Raw genomic sequence first — 20,336 nt, 5'->3', positions numbered from 1 at the left:
AAATGTAAAGCTTCTTTGAGTTTCTAAAAGGGAAATTGCATCCAAGATTTTTCTGGCAACTGTAGTGTTTTCCGGTGAGTCCCGGACTTGCTTATGATCTTTGGTGGTGCTGATGCACAGTGGCAGGTTTGTGTAGGATTATGAAGTTTATACACTTAGTGTTTGGGTCAGATCTTGCATTGATACCATGTTGAAGTTTTAGGTGACAACCAAAATGACCAAAAAAACCAGAAACAACCAAAATAACAACAGGACTGTTGAATGATTACAGAGTCTAGTCTAGTCCCGTCCAGTGATGTCCTATAAACTGTAGTTTCCAAAGCAAACACGCCCTAAGCCAACTATTGACACCTAGTTGCAACCAATGTCTTAAATTTCGATTTCGACTCAAATTTTGAAGCTCCAAAAATATGGAAATTTTGACAGAAATTTCGATTTGAAAAAATAACAAAAATCAGTAGTAAAGCATGGAATTTTTTGTGAAACTTTAAAAATGGTTAACAGACATAATAATTTAAGTTTTGTGACTAATATATTACAAGTTAAATACATCTATGTTGTGTATGAGGTGGAAAAGTTGTAATATAGTATGTGTATCAAACATATTTGTAAGATAATGTAATTAAACACATTTAGTATGTAGAAATGAAATTCATAAATCATTTAAGTATTATTTATTATACACATAAGGATAATTTAGACATGTGTCGTCATATAATTTCAAAAGCTCGTAATAATTTTGTTTCGATAAAAATAAATAAAATAAATTAAGAGAGAAATTTCACTCCACTCCTAAATCTCTCATTTGAGTTTCGAGGAAATTTCAATGTATAGTTAAAATTTCTATGGGTTTCGCTAAAATTTCGAGATTTCTATAAATTTCAAATGATTCGTTGAGATATTGATGGAAATTATGCAAGACGGAAATTGATTGCCATTTCGATTTCGAGGGTGACAGAAACCTGAAATTTCGATCGAAATTTTGACAATTTTGTGGAAATTTAAGACCATGAGGAAATTTCAAATCCTCTTTGTTTGTGTGCGACAATCCCCCATCACAAATTATTTGGTATAAAAAAGAAGCTTTCTTGAGAAGAAGAAGAAGAAATAAATGCAAAAGAGAAAGGTGAACATGAAGTTCTCACTTGAGGGAATAAAGTAAATAAAACAACATGAACATAATAGAGCTCCCCAATCCTAGATGACATCATGAAAAAAGCAACTCTTATGACAGCCTGCTCTATATGCCCAAAGAGAAGCCAAGTATCAAATCCTATCCAAAGAAATCTCGCAATTAATCTCTTGCCAAAAAAAATTCTGGAATTCTTTTCCAGCCAAATTCCGACAACATTGCACAAGTAGCACACCTACACAACCTTTTAACATCGTTGTCTTTCCCCAAATCAGCAAAAGAAATAGTCAAATGTTCTTTCATCAACTTGGACAAACTTGATATTTCACCAAGAACTCTCACAATAGTGTTCCACAAGTTCCAACGAAAAGAATAATGAAATGAAAAAAAAAAAAAGTGTCACATCCTCAAAATTACTTCCATAAGCAACAAATATTTGGAGACAATGTTTTAGAAGGCATCCCTGCCCTACTATAGATTGTTGGAGTTAACTCTATCAGGGGGGCCACTAGAGAAACTAATGCCTTTATGTCACAAGGAATTTTAGCCCCGCACATATTCAAATAGAGAGGAAAAACCACGTCAACCTTAATAAGATAAGCGAAGAAAGAATTAGGCTAATAATCCAAAGATGAAAAATCCGGTAAAATGAGTAAAGAACACAGCACCCTGAACATAAGGGAAGCTCTTTGCCTATGATTTGGGATGATAAGGGGGTTCATCATCCTTTTGAGCAACATTATGGCGAATTTCATCCTTCCTTGAATGAAGTACAAGGTGTTTCAGCTTTGTGCTCTTCTTAAAATAAAAGCTTAGATGGACATGAGAAGGGATGTCCTAATACAAGTGCTTAATCCGGAAGGAAGAGAAAGGCCTGATAAGTTTGAAGTTTCTCCTTCACTAGAGGAAGTGGCCTTAGGGGGAGCTTAAGGAATGTTAGGGAGCAGTCTGTTTCAATGAATTTTGTTTCTTGGAAGTTGGAATATTAGGATTTCATTTATGGTTCGGTTAAGAAAACAAGCTTGAATGGGAGTCTATTCAAAAAATTCGAGGAGTGGTAAGGTGTATGCTCATCGAAAGAATATGTCGTTGGCTTTTGAAGGGAGGAAGTTAATGAAGAAAAGCAAGAATTATCTGGTGAGAAAACACATGAAATTATAAAGAGGGACTCCAAAGGCATTTGGAGTATACTAGAAGAGCCAATCATTGAGAGGGCCGAGTGGAGTAAGGAAAGCAAGAGACAGTGAGATGTGTCAGATGAGGACAACATAGGGAATAGTGAGTTTGAATGTAAAAAGGTCTACTTTTAGACCATATTTGGGAGTAGTGTGGATATTCCTTCAATTCTTCTATTGATCGTCTTAGGGATTTATCTTACATGTTGCGTCTTCCTTTAGATGGTTTAGAAGGTATTAATCTATTTGAATGTGAGGTTTCGCAGAGATGATAAAAAGGTTAGGGATGGAATTTTGCCTAGCCTTGTTCATTATGAAATTCTTGGGGAGGATATTGATACTTAGAAGGTAATGAGGCTTGATGGTGGCAAATCCAAGGTTAAGAAGGGTTAGAAGGAATTAGCTAACGTGAAGTGTTTGGTGAACTATGGTGAGAAGGGTGTGAAGAGGGTATTTCTTGGCTGATCATTGCAAATTTTTATTTTTTTTCTTATGCTTTTATTAATTTTTTTTAGTTTTTATTTTATATATATATATATATATTTTAGGATTTAGTATCCTCGCTTCAATTGTATTTTCATCCTTAAAACATTTTCTTTTATTATTAAAAAAAATAATAATAAAAAAAAATATTGAATCAAAACTTTGGATTGCTAGATTTTCATTCCTTCCTATGTGATTTTATAAAGCCCATCTAAGTGATGGGTTCATGATGCAAAACTCTTTTTTTTGTATGAATTGATACCATTACATTCCAACTCCTTCTCAATCCCTCCCAGTATTTTGGAACGAAAATGCACCACATTTTGGAATGTTTGTACCAATACATAGTTCGCTAGGGTGTTAGCATTCTCAGGTAACTATGGGCTAGAAAAATACATGATCCAACTTATCTATTCTTGGTGGATAAAGGATTCACAATCCAATATACGAAGAGTAAGTGAGAGCAAAGGAGCCTTAGGGAAGATAACTGAATATGGAATTTTACCACCAACGGTAGAGGATGGTATTTTATTGATGCGAGAGCAAATAGTGAGCATTACACCGCTCCAAAAAAAACTTAGGAGGCTTCATTTGATACGATAGGGTATAAATGGCCTCAAGAATATGTTTGTTTTTCCACTTTACAACTCCATTTTGTTGTGGAGTGAGACTAATGGATTCTACTAAAGTTAGCTATATAGGTGGTGAATTGGGTATTAAAGTATTTGTTAGCATTATCACTACTAAGCATCCTATTTGGCATGCCAAATAAAGTCCTTATTTAAGAATAGAATAAGATATTAAACAACTCAAAATTGTCTTTTATTAAATACAACCAAATCATCCTAGAGTAGTTATCAATGTAACAAAGCATCGAAACTCCAACTTTGATGTGACACGACTAGGAATTCGAACATCCGAATGGACTAATATGAAAGGGCTAACCACTTGTTTATTGACTTGGGTAGCAAAAGGGACATGATTGTGTTTTTCCAATTAACAAGACTTAAAGCAAGAACTAGCTGTTTTAACTTGTCCAACGATGGATGACCAATGCGACAATAAATTTGATGTGGTGTAGTAGTGGCACTCCAAACAATAGGAGGAAAGAGCAACTCAAAGTAGTGAAGTCCCCTAACCTCACGTTGATCTACGGACAAGTGCGAGAGAGACCAGATGGCATAGAGACTGTAAGATTACCTTTTTGAGCAAAAGATGCAATGTAATGAGATGTTTGTTGGGGTATCTAATACTGTAGGAACCTTGAATGCTCCTCCTCTAAGCCAATTGTAGTACATTGTTCACCTAAACAAGAGACGGACAAGGGAACCATGCTTTTGGGCTTTAGGGCTCCATCTCAACAATCAACACACACAAACAAGACCAACAATAAACAAGGTGAAAAGTTGAAACAACTAAAACAACAACAAACAAGGTGAACCGCTGAAAGGACCACAAATGAGTCACCAACAACTTGACTTAACAATGCCACTGCCCTCAAGAATTAACATACACGCACTGCCACTGCCCCAAGCAACCGATCAATGACTTATATTTTCGAGCAACAACTAATGAATTTCCCAAAACAAAAATTGAAAAAGGTTGGATTTTGAACAAATTACATGAGTAGCAACTTGATATTATGGCATATGGAAGGACTTAATCCATTTTGGATCATATCGGTGCAAAAACAGATTGGGAGGATGTCTCAAGCAACAAGGCATAGGGACAAACCTAGCGGCAATTTTTTGGCGCATAGACCTCCTTTGGCGATGAAATTTCACACATATATAGATTGGAGGTTTTATGTCTTGGTATGGTGTTGGTTTTGCGAAATATGGAAGGGTTATTGAGATTTTGAAAAAGGACAATTCTATCCAAGTAGTTTAAGACAACTGCTATGTTTTCTTGCAACGAAGTTGTTTTTGATCTCCAAAGGTATGGATGATCCTCCTATAATGGTAGATTTGCATAGGACAATGAGGTTAGGGTTTTCGTTTGGTAGTAGGGTTTTGTTCAAATTTTGCTTTGACACCATGATGAAGAAAATGGAAAAGCTAATCATAACGATCCCTTCCTCTATTTAAAATATATGTCAAGTACACACCAATAACCATGATACCCTTACTAACTCATGCTTGCCAATGTAACTCGAGCGCATACTATTAATGTTAAATGACCAAAATAACCATTGACATTACTTTTGTAGCAAAGTGTTCTTTTTGGCATCTCTTTGGTGTTTGGAAAAGGGATTCTTCTGGCATGTTTCATTGGAAGACATGTAGTGAGATTAGTTGGCTTTACTTTCTTGATTTGCCTTGTATTCACTTTTTGTATTTGCTTTATATTTAGTTGCTTTCTTATTGTAATGGGAGGATATCTTGTTCTCCCTAGCTTTTTTTCTTTCTTTCCCCTCTTTTGTCTTTTTCATTGTAATCCTTCTTTCTTTCTTTATACAATTCTTTTCTAGAATGAGATAGCTTCTTGTGGAAATAATTCTCAATTATCGTAACATAGGTACAGGTCTGTATAAATAGATGTATAGCAAAAGAATAGAAGGAAAGAACCAAAGATGCTAACTTCTAAGGAAACTAAATAGTCTAGGATATTCACACATTTACAATCGAGATTCTCTTAGAAAAATAGGAAAATTGACTAAACAGATTTGAAACTTTCCAACACTCTTCCTCAAGCTGGCTTGAAGATATCTTCCATGGCCAGCTTGCTAATGAAGTTTTCAAACTATTTCTTCGGCAGTCCCTTTGTCAGTATGTCTGCTACTTGCTCAGTTGTCGAGATATATGGCAGACAGATTACTCCCTCATCTATTTACTCTTTGATAAAATGCTTGTCTACCTCCACATGTTTAGTTCTATCATGAAGAACTAGATTGTTAGTGATAGCTATTGTAGCTTTATTGTCGCAATACAGTTTCATTGGTAGTGAATTAGTAATCTTTAATTCTTCCAGCAACCTTTTGATCCACAATGCTTCACAAATTCCATGAGCAACAGCCCTAAATACTACCTCTGCACTACTCCTTGCCACCACATTTTGTTTCTTGCCGCATCATGTTACTAGGTTTCCTCCAACAAAGGTGCAAAAGCCAAAAGTTGATCTTCTATCAGTGATACTTCTAGCCCAATCTGCATCGGTGTATACTTTAACCTGTAAATTCCCATGTCCTTCAAATTATAAACCTTTACCTGGAGTCCCTTTTAAGTACCTCAGAATCCTGTACACAGCATCAAAATGTTGGGTCCTGGTGAGTGCATAAATTGACTTACCATGCTTGTTGCAAAGGCTATGTCAGGATGTGTATGAGAGAGATAAAGGAGGTTCCCTACCAATCTTTGGTATTGCTCTCTGTTGATCACTTCTTCAGCCTTAGCTAGTTGGAGTTTTATGTTCGGCTCTATAGGTGTTTCTGTTGTTTTGCACCCTAGCAGACCTATTTCTCCAAGTAAATCAAGCACATACTTGCGTTGGGAAACAAAAATTCCTTTCTTTGACCTTGCAAATTCAATACCAAGAAAATACTTCAAGTTTCCTAAGTCTTTGATCTCAAATTCCTGAGCAAGGATCTTCTTTAACCTCTATAGCTCAATGCTATCATCACCTGTCAGAATTATATTATCTACATAGACAATAAGGATAGCCATTTTACCTTCATTCATGTGTCTATAGAACATACTATGATCGGCTTGACCTTGGCTGTAGCCATGACTCTTTACTACCTTCCCAAAGCGTTCAAACCAAGCTCTAGGAAATTGTTTTGAGTCCATACAATGATTTCCTCAATCTGCACACCTTGCCTTTGCGACCTTTCCCTTCAAATCCTGGCGGTAGATCCATAAAGACTTCCTCCTCTAAGTCTCCATTTAAGAAGGCATTCTTCACATCTAGTTGATATAAGGGCTAGTTAGAGTGAGCTACTAGAGAGAGCAAGACACGGATTGAGTTCATCTTGGCTACATGAGCAAATGTTTCCTGGTAGTCAATTCCATATGTTTGAGTGAACCCCTTCATCACAAGTCTTGCTTTGTACCTTTCTATACTCCCATCAGCCTTGAATTTTACTATAAATACCCATTTACAACCGACAATCTTCTTCCCCTCCAGTAGGTCACCAATTTCCCCAGTGCCGTTAGCAATTAGTGCATCCATCTCTTCTCAAATAGCAAATCTCCATTCCAGGTGATCTAGTGCTTCTTGAATGGATCTTGGAATAAACAGATGAGAAACATTTGAAATAAAGGCCTTATGAGAATCGGAGAGTCTGATAAGATAGATGGTTGAAAATAGGATGTGTGGTACAGGTTCTAACTCCTTTGCTAAGGGCAATGGGCAAGTCAAGATTAGAAGAATTATCGAAACAAGGATTTGAAGAAGAAAAAGTACCTAGAGTATGTGAAGGAGGACCAACTTGTGTAGGTGATGATGATTGGCCTTGCTCTGGATTTGAAGAAAGAGCTCTATTATTCTGATGATTTCTTCTTTTGGTGTAAACACGAAGCTCAGATGAGGGAATATTTGATAGTACTTCTCCCCCTGTTTGTGAATCAGGTATGCCTTGTATAGATAGACTAGGATTTCCATTATTTTCACTAGTTAAAGTATTGGTTTCCTGACCCTTTAAAGAGTGGATGTCAATGTCAAGGAAAACATTTGGAAGAGGCTTAGAGGTTTTCCGGAACTCATGTTCAATTTCCTTTTTCTTCCCTTGAAGATAGTTAGGGCAAAAAAGGGGCTGGTTTTCAATAAAAACAACATCCATACTGATATGAATTTTTCTGGTCAAAGGGTTAAAACATTTGTACCCTTTTTATTAGGAGCATATCCAAGGAAAACACATTTTTCTGCCCTAGGATCAAGCTTGGATCGAAGATTGGTAGGTATATGAACAAAAACAGTGCATCCAAACACTTTTAGTGGCCGGTCTGATGTTATCCGACATTTAGGAAACAATTTTTTTAGGCAATCTAAGGGAGTGATGTATTTTAGCACTCGAGTAGGCATCTTATTAATAAGATAACATGCAAATAAAATAACATCACCCCATAGATATTTAGGAACTTGCATTGAAAACATTAGTGCCCATGCAACCTCTAACAAATGGCGATTTTTTCTCTCAGTAATGCCATTTTGTTGTGGGGTGTCACGACAAGTAGATTGATGTTGAATACCCTTCTTTGAAAGAAACGTTCCTAAACATTTGTTAAAATATTCAGTATCGTTATTAGTTCTAAGAATACTGATTTTCGTTTGGAATTAGGTTTCAACCATATTATAAAAATCCTGAAAAAAAAATTTCAACCTCAAATTTGTCACTCAATAAGTACACCCAACACAAACGTGTATGATCATCAATAAACGTAACAAACCATTTCTTATCGGAAGTAGTAGTGATTTTTGAGGGACCCCAAACATCACTATGAATTAAATAAAAAGGTTTGGAAGAATGATAAGCTTTTGATTGATAGGTGCTTCGGTGACTTTTGGATATGTGGCAAACATCACAATGAAGAGAATTGCAATCTAGTTTTTTAAAATAAGCTAGGAAACAAATGTCTTAAATAGAGAAAACTAGGATGTCCTAGTCTAAGATGCCAAAGCATTATTTGTTCACGTACAAAAACAGAACTAGTTCTACTACTCAAACCTTGAGCTTTTTTATTGTTGAATAGTCTCATCGAAGTAGTAGAGTCCATCAATCATCCTAGCACTGCCAATCATCCTCCTCGAGAGTTGGTCCTAAAATTCACAATGGGAATCAAAGAAAATGACACAACTATTAGAATCCTGTGAGAGTTTACTAACAGACAGCAGGTTACAAGCAAGTTTAGGGACGTGAAGGACAAATTTGAGTTCTATTTTTTCAGAGATTTGGACAGAACCTATACCAGCAATGGATGAAAAACATCCATCTGCAATTCTAATCTTTTTATTATCAGATTAAGGAGAATAAGATTGAAACAATTGAGGTACTGATCATGTGATCAGGTGCACCAGAATCAATAATCCATGGTGCAAGATTTAAGCAACTATGGTAGGCACTAGAGTTATCACTTGTTTGGGCCAATTAACCAATAGGAAGACCAGAGGCAGAAGTAGATTTCAGCAGTTGAAGAAGATGATCCACCTGCTCAGCACTTAGGAAATTAGCTTCATGGGCTTTAGGGACTGCATGATTGCTAGCAGAGGGTCTAGATTTGTTGTTCTTCTAGTTTGCTGGCTTTCCATGGAGTTTCCAACAATTTTCTCGAGTTTGGCGTGGCTTATTGCAATAGTCACACCATACTTGAGGCTCATCTTCCAACCTCCTTTGATTAGAGTAAGACTGCTGTGCGGAAATATTGGCAGTAACCAAATCTATGTTACTAGCAGCATGAGGAGCAGGATTATTGGCAGCAAGTAGAGCAAAATTTTCCAAAGTCTCATCCTCCTTTTTCTTCATCATCACACTCCTTCGACAATCTTCTCGCCGTACTTCAGAAAATACTTCCCCGAGTGGGGGTAAAGGCTGTCTCCCTAGGATTCTTCCCCTTACTTTATCAAACTCATCATTAAGTCTAGTGAAGAATTTAAAAATTCTTGCATTCTCCACCATCTTCTTATTGTGATTGCAGTCATCAGGATTTTTTCATTCATAATCATTGAATAAATCCAGATCTTGCCATAGGCCCTTAAGAACATTGAAATACCTTGTTACACTGTTGTCTCCTTGATAAGTATTGCTGATCTTCTGCTGCTGTTCATAAATCTGAGAGTAATTTCCAAGGTCAGAGTACATCTAACCATGGTCTTAAATTTCCATGAAATTGTCAAAATTTTTGTCGAAATTTCCAATTTTCGTCACCCTCAATATCGAAATGGCAGCCGATTTCTGTCTTGCATAATTTCTGTCGAAATCTCAACGAATCATCCGAAATTTATTTAAATCTCAAAATTTTAGCGAAACTTGTCGAAACTTTAACTATTTGATGAAATTTCATCAAAATTCAAATGAAAAATTTATGAGTGAAGTGAAATATCTATCTTAATTTATTTTATTTTATTGAAACAAAAGATTATTACAAGTGCTTTTGATATTGTATGAAAAAAATAAACTTATAGTAACATTCTATTTAACCATTCATGCCTATATTATCATTATTTGTACAATAAATAATATTTAAATGATTTATGAATTTCATTTGTATTAACTGAATATATTTAATGTACATTATCTTACAAATATGTTTGATACACATACTATTTTACAACTTTTTCACCTCATACAAAACATAGATGTATTTAATTTGTAATATATGAGTCCTAAAACTTATATTATTACACTTGTTAACCATTTCTAAAGTTTCACAAAGAATTTCATGCTTTATTACAAATTTCCGTTATTTTTCAAATTGAAATCGAAATTTCTGTCAAAATTTCTGTACTTTTGGGGCTTCACAATTTAAGTCGAAATCGAAATTTAAGACCTTGCATTTGACTCACATTGTCTCAGAGTTTCTTTGCAGTAGGATAGCACATGTAATTAGCACTAATCTCTTCATCCATAACATTCACAAGCCATGCCATCACTATGGAATTTTCAGCATCCCATATAGCATAAGATGGGGTTGTCTTCTTAGGCTCCTTTGATTCACCAGTCAACTACCCTATCTTCCCTCATCCACGAACATACAACCTAATAGATTGTGACCACCGCAGGAAGTCAGCCTCATTCAATCGTATATTGGTAATTTGGACAGATTAAGGTTCAGAATGGGTAGGTCTGGTTTCAGGTTTGGTTTCGAGTTTAGCTTTGTTTGAAGTTTCTGCCATGGCTACAACAACAGAAGAGATTAGGGTAGAGTTGAACAAGGAAGAAAACCCTATAAAGATTAGGATCAGATTGGAGCTGCCAAGGGAAACTAGGGTTTACACAAGGCCAAGAGCCGGACCTAGCTCTAATATCATCTAGAATGAGATAGCTTCTTGTGGAAATAATTCTCATTTATCGTAACATAGGTACAACTGTACATGTCTGTATAAATAGATGTACAACAGAATAATAGAAGGAAAGAACCAAAGATGCTAACTTCGAAGGAAACTAAATATTCTAGGATATTCACACATTTACAGCCGAGATTCTCTTAGAAAAGTAGGAAAGTTGACTAAACAAATTTGAAACTTTCCAACATCTTTGTATTAAAAAAAAAAAATCATTTTAGCTGTCTCTCAATATTAGAAAAAGGGCATGAGCAAAGAAGAAAGTATATCTTAAGAAGGGTAGAAGGGGAAAAATAACTCCTCTAAAATATTTGTTTGTGTTTGGATTTTTCAACTCTCAAATCGGAAAAACAACTCCTAAAATATTTTTTTAAGTGTTTGAATTTTTCAAGTCTCAAATGTTTTTTTTATTTCTTCTCTGTTGGTCGTCATGCTATAAATTTATAATCATGTGCTTTGATGCAGTCCAGGAAGCATCTTGTTACTGCTAGCTACGTTGATGATTCCATGTCAATTCTAGATTCAGAGGCAAAAGTTGCTGGTGTTACAATTCTCGGTGAGATGGGCTTGGATCCTGGAATAGGTAAACTTTTATCTCCATTAATGGGAATTTGTTACTAAGAGTTTTATTTTTCCGTATAAAATAGCATGTCTAAAGTCCTAAATCAGGGTAAATGTGGATAGAAAAAGGATTCATGTAGGCAACCTATAGTAATTGGGATGAAAGTTTTTTTTTGTTTTTTTTTTTTGCATAATCTAGCTTGTACAATTGTGTTGAAAATATTTTAATTATGCACATTTGACAAATTCACTTTGAAGTTCTTTACCTATGCAATAGCAAATGGGAAAAATCTTTAGAAGCATTTGCATTACCATTGAGTTACTTCAAGTCATCATATGGATATTCCTAAATTCTTCCATATCTGAATACTTTATTCTAAATCATACTTATGATAGTTAACATTTATAAAAAATACCTATTGACCTATCATTTAGCAAAAAGATAGATTTACCTTGCTCCTTGTCAAACAATCACTTATTTGCTAACCTTGTATGGTGGCAATGATTTTCACTTTTCTTCTTATCGGAAATCCTTTTCTTGTACCTAGAGCTAAATATGACAATTTAAAAAGTTCAATCCTTTTTCTTGTGCCTAGGGCTAATAGAAACAATTTGAAAATTTTATTTGAATAATATTACTTTTCTATGCTATAGCTGGTCTCACTTTATTTCTTATAATTTTCATTGTGAACTTTTGGTTCGTGGTCAAATTGTACTTTTAAAGGACTTTTGGATATCTTTATCTTATTTATTAAGCCCTATATCTATCAAAAATTTATTTGCTACCTTAATAGTAATATTTGTACTCATATAATATTATGGATCCTTATGGCAATTCTTGGTCATTCATCCAACTTAGCTTCTTTTTGGTTGAAACAGAAAAAGTTTTATACTTGTGTTGAATAACCACTTTATGTAGAAGCTTAACCCATTGTTGTTAGAATCTTACAATTTGTGATTCGAAATCATACAATTCATATCAATTCTATGCCAAATCAATTTGAATCTTACTACTGAATCTAAAACAATTGAATCATTGACAAATCTATTTATTCGCCACGTGAATCTATCAAATGGATCTGAATCCATCGATTCACACCATTCTAGACTTATTATATCCTAATGGACCCAATTGGTTTAAAACCCTGAAACAATTTTTTTTATTGATTTTTTTTTTCGATGCGGTCACCTTAAATTCCTTGCCTATTTGTGCTTTAAAAAAAAAGGGAGAAAATAGAATAATAGGTCTTATGTTGCCTTCACAAAACCATTCTTCACTCTTGGAGGAGTATAGAGTTCTACTATTAAGAAGGGGCCAAACACTCATATGCTAAGGTGGCACTTATGTTTTGTTGTGTTGTTATGATTCAAAAGTTGGTTCTTTTACTAGTTTGATCAATTAATTGCAGGAAAAAAATGCTTGAAATATTACTTTTTTTAAAATTTTAAGTTCAATTTTACTTTTCTTGATTCCTTCCCTTAAACAGCATAAAGTCCATTTTACAAATTAATGTTTCTTGATTCATTCCCTTTTCTTTGTTTAGGGAAAGCATACACATGAAATATGTTTTTTCTATTGTCAAAATTTAAATTTTATTTATTGTTTAGTTTCTTGTTCATATATCCTTATATGCCTTCATGTAGACTTGATTTTGGAATTTTGTATTGAATGTTATGATTCGATTCAATTCTCAATTCCCAACATTGGAACTTTGATTCACGATTCAGATCTTGGTTTGACAATTTTGTAAAGTTAGATATGGTGGAGAGAAGAAGAGAAGGTGAGAAGAGATGAGGAGAAGAAGAGGAAAGAAAGAGGAAATAACTGAGCTGCAGTTTCATGTAGTCTACATACAGCTCCAAGTCTGCCCTCTTATATATTAGGGCAAAAGACACTTACCTCCCCTGAGGTTTAAGAAAAAGACAAGGACCTCTCCTGAGGTTTCAAAAATTCCATTGACCTCCCTTGAGGTTTAAAAAATGACACAAACCTCCCCTAAAGTTTGCCAAAAAGATACTAACCTCCCCTCAGAAGACTTGTTTTTTCCCTATATATTAATAATAATGTTTTAAGGACAAAAATACTCCCATTAACACAACCTAATTATTAAAATAACATATTCTCTTCTAACACTCCCCCCTCAAGCTGGAGGAGTATAAATATCACCTAACCCCAGCTAACAAACATTTGTGCTTGTGTCAGATGTCTCTAAGAAGGAATTGTGATGAACATATATTCAATTATGGAGATATCATGGGATGTACTTTGAGTGTCGCCATGACATGGTGGATCTAGGGCTGCAAATGAACCAAGCGGCTCATGAGCAACTCGACCACCCTTGAAAGAGTGCTTAATAGCTCACTAATCAAGCACTCTTGCGCTGAAGATGAACGGGGTAATTTTTCAGTAATTTTAGACCAAGCTTCTGATAAACTTTGATTTTCGGTTAGCCCAACACCAACTACAGTGAGGGAGCAAGTCAAAATAGAAAAACTCACATTAGGTTTAGGGATAATCAAACTCGAACTAATGACTTCCACCGGTCGGCCAGTGAGACGATGGGGGATAAGCTTCATCGTCAAGAGGGAAACAACCCAGATCACCAGTTAGGCCCCTAAATGAATGGTCTTATCAATACACAAATGGATAACTCCCAAGGAATTTCAATTGCGCTTAGGACTCAGGTAGTTGGCAAAAGTACCTTAACCTCTTATCAGATAAAGAGGGAAATGCCGAGTGGTAGAAATAGAGAATGCCATGTTTAGATAGATAGGTAAGCGAGTGGGGGAGTTTGATAAGAGCTTATTCAAGTTCATTATATAAACAAGCAATTCCTAAGCCTAATTTTGTGGCTCATTTCTTAAATGAGCCAAGCTTTAACGTGAATGGGTTTGGCTTATTTCAGCTTGTGAGCGGCTCAATTATGGGTTCGGTTTGGGCTTGTTTAATATGTTTGAATTAGAATCATTCATGGGCTAGTTTAGTGAGGTCAAATTAGGTTTGATAAACTGCAATAGGCTTAAAAGTAGGGGTTGCTTGTGCATGAGATTATTTAGCTCAAACTTCATGCGAATTTAGTAATAAGGTTAATGCTCAAGGACAATAGGCTAGCCTGATGGGGCAAAAGAAAACTTGAAGGGAGTATTAGTGAAAGCCACTTCTCACCGTTGTCCTAACAAAGCCTCTCATCTCTCAAAATGAGGGGTGTCAAAAGAACCAAATCATTAGTGAGCATCTTGATAGTTTGGCTCGATAAGGACTCATGAGCTCATTCATTTACATAATAAACAAACTTGAGCAAGTATATTAAAAGCTCAGTTTGAGCTCGACTTGAGTTTGGGCTCAGTTGAAAATGCAATGAACAAGCTTAGCATGACAAATATTGTCTCAACTCAGTTCGTTTGCAGCCTTAGGGGGATCCAAATAGTTCACCAGGTGAAATTTTTTATTTATTATTATTATTATTATTTTTACGAAAACCCCAATTTTATTGATAGTTCTCACTTATGGCGGAGGAATACCGTGATTACACACATGACACATGAGATTTACAAATAAACTATCAAAACCATCCCAGACATCAAAACCAATACAAGCCTAGCAAAACCCGTACCATTATCCAACTAAAACAATCTAAACATGCCAATATGTAATCAAAACAAACAAATACAAACATAAACAAATTACTTGCAAAATAATGTCAAACACTCTCATCTACCCAAAGACATTGGAACATGGCTTTCCACATACACATCGATACTTTCTTAGGGAGTAGTTTATGCCAGACTCACTCCAACCCTTGGTACTGCTCCCCTTTAATTCTTATCACCTCCCAAGCCAAAGCGGGTGAAAATTTTCCATTTATGGAAGGCTTCCAAATAAACACATTAGGCCCCGATTTGTGCTTTATAGATGACAACAAAATCTCATCTGTTTTGGGGACCCCTATCAATTCTTTTAGCATATCAGTATCCCAATTCTTAGACTCTCAGCAGTCTTGAATCTTAAACTCAGGATGTTGGACCGTGTAAAAACATTCAGCAAGAGGACCACTGCTCAACCACTTATCAAACCAAAAAGAAGTTTTTCCTTCTCTAACCTTCACATAAACATTCTTATATAACTCTGGAAAGACCTTTAAGATCGTTTTCCAAAACCGAGAGCCCGTAGGAGTATAATTGGTTGAAGCCTTTTGACCTGATTTAACATGTTTAGCCTTCAATAAACGGGTCCAAAGATTATCTAACGTCATCAGTCTCCAAGAAAACCTCATGTGAAAAGATCTTTGAACATCATTAAGGTCCCTTATGCCAATGCCCCCTTCATCTAAGGGTTTACAAACCTTTGACCAAGCATACCATTTCATTTTCGCCCCACCATTACTCTCCCCCTAGAGAAAAGAAGAGAAAATGGAATTAATATTTTTGATCACCACCAAAGGAACTGAGAGAACCGCTAGCGTATGTATCGCCATGCATGATAAAACATGCCGAATAAGGATGAGACGACCTCATTGAGACAGCAACCTCATCTTCCAACTTGCCACCTTATTTCGAATTTTTGAGACCAATGGTTCAAGCATTCTAGTAGTAAGGCGATCAGAAATCAAAGCTGCCCCAAGGTACATCGTTAGAAAATTTCCTTCTGCAAAACCCGTCAATCGTAATAGCCCCCTTCTTTTGGAAATGTTGATCTTGTTGGATAAAAAGATAGCTGATTTCTCCTTATTGATTAATTGGCCAAACCAACTTTCATACAAATCCAATGTCTTCAAAAGCATCTTCAAAGACCTCCTTTCTCTGTTAGCGAAAACATGCAAGTCATCTGCATATAATAAATGAGAGATTAAAGGAGTTCCCCTCGGAAGATAAAAAATTCCAATCTTGCCTTCCTCAAATTTTTTTTTTTAATAATCTAGAAAGAATTTCTTTCATAAAAATAAATAAATATGGAGATAGTAGATTACCTTGCTGAAGGCCCCATTGAGACTTGAAAAAACCCCTATGCGTACCATTCATCATGATCGAAAACCATGGGATCTGAACAAATTCAGCTATTAAGTTACAAACCTGACTAGAAAAGCCAAAAACCCTCCAAGACCCAAATCAAAAATCTTCAGTCAACTCGATCATAAGCCTTTGCCATATACACCTTTAATATTACATTTCTCCCTTTACTCTTTCTGTTGATTGAGTGAACCATTTCTTGCGCTAGAGTAATATTTTCAAAAATACTTCTAGCAGAGAGAAAAACCCCTTACTTCGGAGAGATAATTTTATTCAGGCAACGCGTCAATCAACCTACAATAATCTTTGAAAAAATTTTGCATACGACAAAACACAGGCTAATTGGTCTAAACTTTTCAAAGCTTCTTGGATCCTTCATCTTAGGGATAAAAACAAAATACGAAGAAGTGAAAAATCTGGGTAAAGGCGCTCCACTGAAAAATTCCTTGGCAGCTTCCAACAAATCCTCTTTAACAAAGTCCCAACAAGATTTGTAGAAACCTGAACCAAAACCATTATGTCCTGGACTACTATCTTTTGGGATAGAATTTAGAGCTGTTTTCAGCTCCATTTCCGAAGGATCTTTGACCAAATACTCATTTTCTTCATCCGATATCTCCTTAGAAATAAGTTGGCTCAAATCAAGTAATGCTCTAGTAGACTGTTCCGAGAGAAAATTTTGAAAATGCTTAACCGCACCTTCATGAATCTCCTCGGGGGACGCCAGAACCATACCATCATCTAAGAACATAGAATTAATCATCAAAGAATTCCGTTTTTGATTAATAACCACATGAAAAAACTTGGAATTTTGATCACCCTCCACCAACCATCGCTTCTTCGCAAGTTAAGCAACATGGGTTTCCTCCCTTTTTTCCCAATAATCCAGTTCACATTTTATAACCACGAACTCTTATCTCCACCTCCTAACTATATCCCCTTTGTAACTGCTCCTCCAAATCTATCATTCCACCTCTCTAAATACTTGATATTTTGTCCACCCAGCCAAAGACCCCTACATTCCACCTCTTTAAAGCAACTTTAGCCTTTTTGAGCTTAGCAATTGACTTACACATGCCCGAAACCTGAACTGCTTCCATCCAAATCTGACGCATGAAAGAGAAAAAATTTTCATGTGAACTTCACATATTTTGATACCTCAAAGGAGGAGGCTCATATCTTGTCAAATGATTTGAGAAGTGTATCAGCATAGGTTTGTGATCCAACGTCTTCCTCGCCAAGTATTCTAGCCTAGCAGTTTGAAAACGATTAATGAACGGCACATTCACAAGAGCCCGGTCAAGCTTCACTCATCTCCTAGTCGGACCAACTTGCCCATTAAACCAAGACATATACCCACCATGGAATTTTAAATCAACAACGCCACAATTGTTTAAACAATTATTAACCTCATGCATAGCAGCCAAAGGTCTAGGCTGCCCCCCAATTTGTTCCCCATCCTTCCGAATAATGTTGAAGTCCTCCACAATAAGTCAAGGATTCAACCCTACTTGTAGAGCTTCCAAATCTTTCCAAAGACCCCTACGCTCATAAAATGAGCATTTCGCATATACAAAGGTGACAAGCACTTTTATCCCATTTAAGACCACCCATCCTGCGATCATTTGATTCGACATACTATTTCAAAATCATGCTCATTCCACATTACCCACACTTTACCTCCCATTGCTTCATTCAAACAATAGTTAGGAAAATCTAAAAAAACTGTGCGAAACGAAACATAGAGTCCTCCTGCATGAACGGATCCGAAATGGTCAACACAGATATCGAATATTTCCTAACCAAATTCCTCAATTGTTTCTTTGATGTGCCTATACCCCGCACGTTCCACACCATCATTTTTGTCCTCATAAATTAAGTCTTACATGACAGGTAATAACCCGTTCGGACTACCTCGCTCTACTACTGGAAGCTTTTAACAATGGAATTCTAGGTTGAGAAAAATTACCTTCCGAATCATAGCCTTTGTCAGAGGCCAAACCATGTAATTTACTCTCATTCTCATGAGCAAGCTGAAATTGTTCTAGGTCCAACCCCGTATCCCTTATGTTGGAAGCAGGTTCAACAATCTCCTCTTCCTCTATCACCATATTCTTTCCAAGTGTCTCTTCACCCTGCACTCTTCCACTCGGCTGATGCACAACACAATCTTCAACAACCTCTAGAATTTCTTTTCCTCCCTTACTACCTTCATCCACCACCAATGTGTTACACTATCTTTGCCCTTCAAGCTGTACCATCTCGCCCTTCCCAATTGCCTGTGAATTATTGCCAGACCCACTCACATGCAATCCCTCATCAATGAGGACCGGGTGAAGACTACCCTCCTCTAAAACCTATTTTCCTTTATCCGCGACTAACTTTACCTCCTTTCCAATCTCCTCATTATCGGACACAATAATAGGATCCACCTCCACATTTTTACTTGCACCTTCATTTAAACTCTTTTCCTTCCTTCCCACCTCCTTCCAAGCTTTGACCTCCCCTTTCTTCCCTTCAATCATCATCTTGTTCTTATTAACTGGCTTTGCCTTGATACGATCACCCAACCCGCAAGCAACCTTTGTATGGCCCTGATAGAAACACTTTTTGCAATATAAACCTCGCTTCTCATACACCACTTCCTGCAAAACGCGATGTTTTTGACCTACCACCAATGGGTAACCACGAACTGGCTCCTCCTACAAATCCACTTCCACACAAATTCTCGCCCTTGTAGCACGAGTTCTATATAGTGTGGCATTATCCGTTCCAACAAACATTCCAAACCTTGTTGCAAGCATTTGAAGACAATCCAACCGATACAAGAGCAACAACAAACCCGATAGGAAGATCCATTGAGGAGTCATGGATGATTCTTTCTTGACATTAAAGTCAATCGTCCAGTTGAACAAGTAGAACTAACGACCAGCCACAACCCGTCCCTCTCTCGCCTATGCATGTAAATAATCTTTCTCATTCACCAGGTGCAACAACATGTGATATTCATCCATAAAACTAATCATCGGAACCTCACAGAAACCCCACGTCTTAATAATCTAAAGTCGCAGCACATCTACTGACGGTATTTTCAATAAGAATTTTAGAACAAGTGCAAACTTCAGATCCTCAGCCGCTTTATCCATCTCAACATTGGAATAGACGAAGCCTAATTCCCCGTTGATGATCTTAGGTTTCCTCAATGGTAATCGAAATTTGGATTGAGGTACAGGTCTTTGAAGTGCCTACGCAAAAGGACGTCTCCCACCCAAAGCGCTGTTTTCCTTTTCAACCATCTTTCCATCCTGTACAGTATCCAACCCATCCACCTGAGACCCAGACTTGATAGCCCTATCGTTCCCGCTGGCGACAAGGGTCATCGGAGGGCCACCCATGAAGTACAAGGATGAAAAACCAAGTGAGCACTCTAAAAATGTGATTTGAAAAAATCGGGATTGTAGTTTGAATCGAAAATCTGGTTTGTGGTTTTAGATTTATTTTATTTTTGGTTGAAATATGTTTTGGTCTTGAAAACACTTTTGAGTTTAAATTGTGAACTCACTTGTTGCAATAACAAAAGAGAAAGAAGACGAAATAAACGAGGAAGAAAAACCCGTAACTTTGCTCGAGGTTGTCAGTTTTGGCTGAGCAAGACGGTGTCTGAGCGCAAACTCCTATGTCAGCTAAGCGTGATTCGAGTTCTGATACATTGGACAGAAGGTCGGAAGAAGCCAAATCTGATGGTTTTTCGTCTCCGGAGGACACCCCAAGTCGGCGACGATGTAGGGCCTACCACTACTGACTCCAAACGTATGCAGTCAAAGCCTCCTGGATGACCACCACATCTCTTCGTCACTCTTCCTATCAAGCTCTGTGCCGTAGAGGATGGGAGGAAACTTTTACAGGATCAGCTCTGGCCGTCGAGCTGAGCTCCGTTCGGTGACGACGAACACCCACCGCCAATGCAGTTGTACATTGTTAGG

At 36.6% G+C, this 20,336-nt stretch overlaps 1 protein-coding gene across 3 annotated transcripts in view; it reads left to right on the top strand.

Annotated features, from left to right (window-relative positions):
* Positions 1-20,336, top strand: part of LOC131157283 (alpha-aminoadipic semialdehyde synthase) — a 125,890-nt gene that overhangs the window by 98,970 nt on the left and 6,584 nt on the right. For all 3 annotated transcript variants that reach the window (XM_058111306.1, XM_058111307.1, XM_058111308.1), the window contains exon 17: positions 11,251-11,368. In XM_058111306.1, coding sequence (XP_057967289.1) covers positions 11,251-11,368 — 118 coding nt within the window. The remainder of the gene's footprint in view (positions 1-11,250; positions 11,369-20,336) is intronic.

This window comes from Malania oleifera, chromosome 6 (genome assembly GCF_029873635.1).
Source record: "Malania oleifera isolate guangnan ecotype guangnan chromosome 6, ASM2987363v1, whole genome shotgun sequence".
NCBI lineage: Eukaryota > Viridiplantae > Streptophyta > Magnoliopsida > Santalales > Ximeniaceae > Malania > Malania oleifera.
This window is presented reverse-complemented; position numbering and strand designations above follow the sequence as displayed.